The sequence below is a fragment of the Marmota marmota genome, unplaced genomic scaffold (genome assembly GCF_001458135.2).
Source record: "Marmota marmota marmota unplaced genomic scaffold, marMar, whole genome shotgun sequence".
In the NCBI taxonomy this organism is placed as follows: domain Eukaryota; kingdom Metazoa; phylum Chordata; class Mammalia; order Rodentia; family Sciuridae; genus Marmota; species Marmota marmota.
Genome location: NW_026000005.1, coordinates 50,008,293 through 50,014,465, shown reverse-complemented (window position 1 = coordinate 50,014,465; position 6,173 = coordinate 50,008,293). Strand labels below are relative to the sequence as shown.

Here is a 6,173-nt window from a genome sequence, read left to right as displayed (position 1 = left end):
CCCCCCCGGACAAAGGGGACCCTCTCTTGGGCCTCATGCGCCCTGCTACTCTCCTTAAGCTGACCGAGGCTGGCAGTGTGTGCAGGAGACTGGCGGCCCCTTGAGTGATGGTTCTGGGCAAAGGGCCGTCGCCTATGCTGTCTCCTCCTCTCCTTTGAGCTTTCTCACGCTCCCCCCTCCTTCTCTACTCCTCAAAGGCCAGGAAATCACAATGTGTTAATGTCATAGAAAGACAATCCGCAAAGGGGTGGGGGATGCCCAAGTGACGGTGGGAAGGGGAAAGGAAGGCCAGTGTGCGAAATGTAATAAAACGCCGTTTGGTTTTGCTTTCAGTCGGGGCTGTCCGAGGGCAAGGGAAAGACGAGTCAAAGGTGGAAGATGACCCGAAGGGCAAGGAAGAGAGCTTCTCGCTGGAGAGCGATGTGGACTACAGCTCGGATGACAATCTGACTGGCCAGGCCGCTCACAAGGAGGAAGACCCAGGCCACGCACTGGAGGAGACCCCGCCAAGCGGCAGTGCGGCAGGCAGCACCACGTCCACGGGCAAGAACCGGCGGAGGCGGACTGCCTTCACCAGCGAGCAGCTGCTGGAGCTGGAGAAGGAGTTTCACTGCAAAAAGTACCTCTCCCTGACGGAGCGTTCGCAGATCGCCCACGCCCTCAAACTCAGCGAGGTGCAGGTGAAAATCTGGTTCCAGAACCGCAGAGCCAAGTGGAAACGGGTGAAGGCGGGCAATGCTAACTCCAAGACGGGGGAGCCCTCCAGGAACCCCAAGATTGTCGTCCCCATCCCTGTCCATGTCAGCAGATTCGCTATTAGAAGTCAGCATCAGCAGCTGGAGCAGGCCCGACCCTGAGGGCCCAGCCACCGCTGGCAGCCTTGGAGAAGACCCAGCACCCGAGGGAACCCATGGTGGACTCCACTGTGTGTGTGAAGCGAAACTCAAAATCTTCCCAGACGTGGACATCCCAAGCAAATCGAGAATATATCCATTAAACAGGCTTAAAAGACTGCTTTTGAAGGGGCTACAGCCACACCTGAAGATACACTAAATATTTATTATACTATCCTACTTTGTACATAGATATCTATATAGACTGGATCTCAGCTGCAGTATTTTGAAAGTTATAGGACCAAATTACCTAGTAATATTCTCCACTCACATTCCAGAAGAAACCAAACCCTCTGCTGTAACCTGCCGTGCTTAGCAGCCATCTTTCCATACTTTTCCAAAGGTAAACATGAAACACAAGAACAAACACTGGGGCTTAAACTTATTTTTGTTTCTATTCTGGCTTTTTAAGTTGACCGCAAAGCAGAGAGTATTGGGCAGCCTGGAATTTGCTTTGCTTTCCTTTGCTTTGCTTTGCCTGGCTTTCTTTCTTGGGGTTGCTTATCCTATCTGAGCCATGTCTGAAGCGCGTCTCCGTTGTGTTTAATTTATTTCAATGTAGTTTATTTTCTTATAAGTTATGACATTTAAACAATCTCAGTCTTGTGAATAATAAAAAGGAACAAGGAAAAAAATCAATCCTTGGGCCTCATAAATGTGTCCAGAATTTGTTCCAAGGGCTCTCTGCAAGGGTGTGGCCGAGCAACTGGTCTGGGGCCCTTACTGGATAAACTCCCAGGTCCAGCTGTCCTAAGGCCTGTGGGCATGATTCATGCAGCACCCTACCAGGTCTTGAAATGGAGGGCAAGAGCTCCAATAGGATTATGAATTTCAGAAAACCCAATTCCACCTTAGATATTTAGCATGTCCTCTTCTGCCCAGCCTAATCAATACCTAGGGAGCCAGAGGCGAGGGTGCCTAGAAGAGGGAACGCGAGTGTGGGTGATGGTGGATTTGCACAAACTGCGGGTGCTCTAAATCGACTACAGCCAGGGAAGAAACACGTTTCCTTAAACATCCTGGTCCCGAAAAGCAGCGGTGCTTGCTCGCCAGCAGCGCCGAAGGTCCATAAATCAGTCTTCAGGCGTTATCTTCCGACAGGAGCAGGAACCCAGCAAGCCAAGCCGCTTCCCGGCAGCGCTCGGCTCGGAGGCGGAGGCGGGCGGTGAGCTCGGGCGGGCCGGGAACCTCCCCCTCCGGGCGGGGTCGGAGGGGCGGGCCCGGACCACCGCCCCACCCCGCGGCGCGGGGCAGTCAGTACTACAGAAGGGGAGAGGAGAGGAGCGCGGAGAGTTGGGGACCGTCCGCCAGGGCCTGAGGGCCGGGCGCCTACCCGCCTGGGTGGGGCGGCCAGCAGGGCGCGGGCGGGGCGTGCCCGGCCCCCGAGCCCACTGCTCCCCGCCCCGAGCCCCGCCAGCGCCCCGGCCCCCTTTCACACCCGAGACTCTTCGCGGAACCAGCGCCACCAGGCCCTCGAGAGGCTGGGATGGACAGGCCCCGGGTGTCCCGGAAACGTGGAGAGCGCGCGTGAGTGTGGTCGTGATGCCAGAGCTCTTCCCGCCACCAAACCACCGGCCCACAGCAAGAGAAGCCGGTGGCTTCGCCAGCTCAGCCTCCCAAATGAAGGGAAGGGAGCCCGGGGAGCTGGCTGCAGAGCCGCGGCGCCGCACTTGCTCCTTCTCGGCCCAAGACACAGCGACAAGGGTCAATACGAATATTGACTTAATTTATATGGCTCACAACCCGTCACCGGTCGGGGGACCGAGGCCGCCGCCCGAACTTCAGGCGCCGAGTGAAAGCCTGGAGCGACGGAGTCACGGTTTCCCGCCGCGTTCCGAACACTTCCGGTGGCGGAAAATGGCCCGGGCTTGGTTTTGAGCACAGTAAATCCGAGCGGCCGGTCCTCCGAGGGCCCCAGCCGGCTGAGGTGTGGAGAACTGCGGCAGCTCCCGCCTAAGGGAAGAGGGACAGCACCGGCGGGCGCGCCGGGCCCCAGCGCCTGGTCCACAAGGCCCAGCTGCTCCTGGGCGCTATTGTTCAGGGCAGGTCTCCACTGGCCGCCCGCTGGTACTGCGATATTTGAGACTCGCAGAGACGCTGTCCTCTCCTCCCCCTATATACATACACCTGGACTTCTTGGGCAGTATATCCTTGGGCCGCCTATGCGCCCCGAGGGGACTATGGCTAGTGGTGGCAGAATGCAGCCCGAGGACAAGAGGAACATGAGGACTCCTGCCCCAGTGACACTCGGGTTCTGAAAGAGAAATCCTGGACATTGAAAGTCCAGCATTCCCTGCAGATCCTAGAGTGCCCCCAAATGCCCTTCCACTGTACCCTGTAAACCCTACTTGGCCTTCTCCAAAAGCCCAAGGTAAAGATGGGCGGCGGCCACCTTGGTTACACACCCCACGGTAAAGTGAAGCTCCCTAGGAGAAGGAGATGGCCTTCAGGTACCCCATCCCAGGACCCAAGCTTCCCAGCCATCCCCAGCCACACTCCTCACACTTTGGAAGCACCAGGAGGGGACAGCCTTGGAGTCATCCTAGGCCCTCCTGCCCTTTTAGGACACAGTTTCCTCCCTCCCACCCCCTGAGCACCAAAAGCCCAGAGAGCCCAGCGCCAGTCAGAGGCCCTGGAGACAGGCCGAGGGGAGGAAGATAAACAAGCGGCGCTTGATGGCCGCTGTCATCATGGCCGTCATCATGGCTTTCATTTGGCTGCCTAATGAGTCACATCACAGGCAGAGAGAAAAATTGTCAATCGCCCGGGCCCTAATGAATTTTTTTGCAAATTGTAATCAAGCCAGGCCGTCTCAGCTGGCTGATTAATGAGACCCACGAGGCTCGGCCAGCACCTCAGCTTTTTATTCCATCCCGTCCTCCCTGCACTAAATTAACAGCAACTTGTCTGAGCTTCAAATTAACTCCCAATGATTAATTCTGATGGGGGGGCCTGAAGAATAGCTTGTTCTAATAGGCTCTGGCCTGAGATGCTGTTGGAAATTAATACACTTCCCTTTTGGCTGCCGGCTTTAATCCAAGGTTGGGTTTTGACATCACTATATTTGTTGTTACAATAAATTCCACTTACATCTGCAGATCAAATAATTACGCTTGAGAGCACAGTGGACCTGCGCCCCCAGCTGTGCGGTGGGATGCCTGGGGCTGCCTGCAGCCTGGGTCCTTTGACCTAAGCAGAGGCCCAAGGGGGCCACAGGAACAGCCATCTGACCCTGTACCCCCAGTCCTCATTCCCCGGGAGCCCTTGCTCTCAGAGAGCCAGGCACCTCCAGCCCTTTGGAAAACCGAGGGTACTTTGAAAAGCTGGAGCCAAATATTTTTGGTCCTGAGCCTAAAGCAGCCTCCTCCTTTAGCTACCTTTGGAGGCTGGGGTACCCTGCAACTGAAGCCACCCTCTCCAAACCCAACCTACACTGCATGCTGTGCAGCCAGCCTCTGTCTCCTAGTCTTCAGTCCCCAGAATGGTTCTTCCACTGGCACCTTTTTAGCTAAATAGGGGGTAGGGAGTCTTCCTGGCCATCTCCAGCTGGGATTTGCTTCCCAGAAACATCCTGACTCTGTGACTGTCTGCATGTACTGCCTTCCAAGATGTCCTTTCTCTGGGGACCAGGGCTTGTCCCCCTTGTTGCTGCTGGATTCAGCCTAATTGGGCCAATCATTTCAGCTGCTTCTAGCAGACCTGGCACAGGCCTGCCGAGGTTGATCCCTCTAGCCCAGGGCCTAGTCAGAGCAAAGCTGCTTGCTGCCCTCCTTGTTAGGGGGTGCATAAAAAACCTGGAGGAATATATGGCTCCCCAGCTGGGGACTGTGTCTCCACTGAGTACCGCAAGGCCCTCTTAGATCCCTGTGGTTGTCCGGAGTGGTTGTAGCCTGCAAAATTTGGCAGCCCTGGCTGTTGATTAGGGCTTGCTGCCCTCTCCTTTCACCTACTGGACTTGGGCTATGATTAGGAGAGTGTCCTGCTTGCCCCCCCCCCAGCTATGGCTTGTGTATATGCACCTCCTTCTGTACCCAGAAACCCTCAGCCGAAGCCCTAGTGTACACAATCAAAGCAGGCCACCTGATCTGACTTCTGGTGCTCCAGAACTTCCCAGATGGCTTGGAAAGGTGCATCTTCCTTCCCCTCACAACTTGGAGGATTCTGGGGTAGCTGGGCTCTAGGGTCTGGGGGTAGCCCTGAGGTCTACAGGGATGGCCTGGACAAAGGGAGGCAGCATCAATCTTCATTTCGGGGCCCTTATGGTGTAAACAGGAGAAATATGATCTTGGTAACTGAACATGAATGCAAATCACACCGTCAGAGTAATAAAGCACCTGAAACCCCGACACACAAAAGCAACACCATATGTATGAAGACAACCTGCATAAATTATAAATTACATCATAAAAATTGATTGCCTATTTGAACAGTTTAGAAGTGGGAGACCTAAGCTGACTTCCGCCCTCTGAAGCTTTGGGGGAAAGGTCAGGCAGCCCTTCTCTTTGACAAACTGCAGACCAAAGTACCTGGGCCCTGTCCCCTGACAGCACCGCGTTCCTGCCTGGTTGGTGCCCCCTCTGGGAGGCTCCAAGACTGCACTGCCTGCTTCCTTTGACTGTGGGAAATTGTGGGGACAGGAGGACCTGCGACCTATGCCTTTTGGACTGGGGCGCCAAGGGCACTGAGCCTGTTGCGTCCCGGCTCGACGGTGCCCTAGATCTCGTCTTCCCGGGCAGTGCAGGGTGACGCTGCAGGGAAAGCTGCGGAAACGTTCTAGCTCGGACCCGGTGGTCCCCGTGAGCTCCCCGCTCGCTATGGAGCTGACCCTAGGATAATCAGGGTGGGAGTGTGTTGGTGCCGTGTGAGTGTAAGCTCTTGTGCGTGTGCGCGCGCGAGCGCGTGTGAGCACGTGAGTGTACGATGTGGTTGTGCGATTCCCTTCCCGCTTCTACTGCTTTTTGCACGATCCTGGATCCACGAGAACCAAGAGCCTGATCCTACTGGCCGAACCCAAACGCCGGCGGAGGCGCCCTACTTGATGGAGCGCCACTGTGTGCTGGGGCCGCCCCTCAGGACTCAGCTCTCCCAGGGTCTCCTTTCCCGTCGCAAAGCCCTCCCCTGCCTGCGCCCGGGAGCTCTCGAGGGTTCCCTCCGACTGGTCCCGGCCTGGTCTCCAGTCCCGAGCCCGGCCCAGCAGTCCGCGTGTCTGACTCCGCTCGGCCGCTGGGCTCTCCGTGCGCACCCCGACCTCCACTACGCGGAGCACCCCCACACCTTCCG

At 56.5% G+C, this 6,173-nt stretch overlaps 1 protein-coding gene across 1 annotated transcript in view; it reads left to right on the top strand.

Moving 5' to 3' along the window:
• Positions 1-1,515, top strand: part of Gbx2 (gastrulation brain homeobox 2) — a 2,453-nt gene extending 938 nt beyond the window's left edge. The window contains exons 2-3 of the mRNA XM_048807995.1: positions 124-197; positions 334-1,515. Of these exons, the coding sequence (XP_048663952.1) occupies positions 124-197; positions 334-857 (598 nt within the window). The 3' untranslated portion in view covers positions 858-1,515. The remainder of the gene's footprint in view (positions 1-123; positions 198-333) is intronic.
• The last annotated feature ends 4,658 nt before the right edge of the window (positions 1,516-6,173 follow it).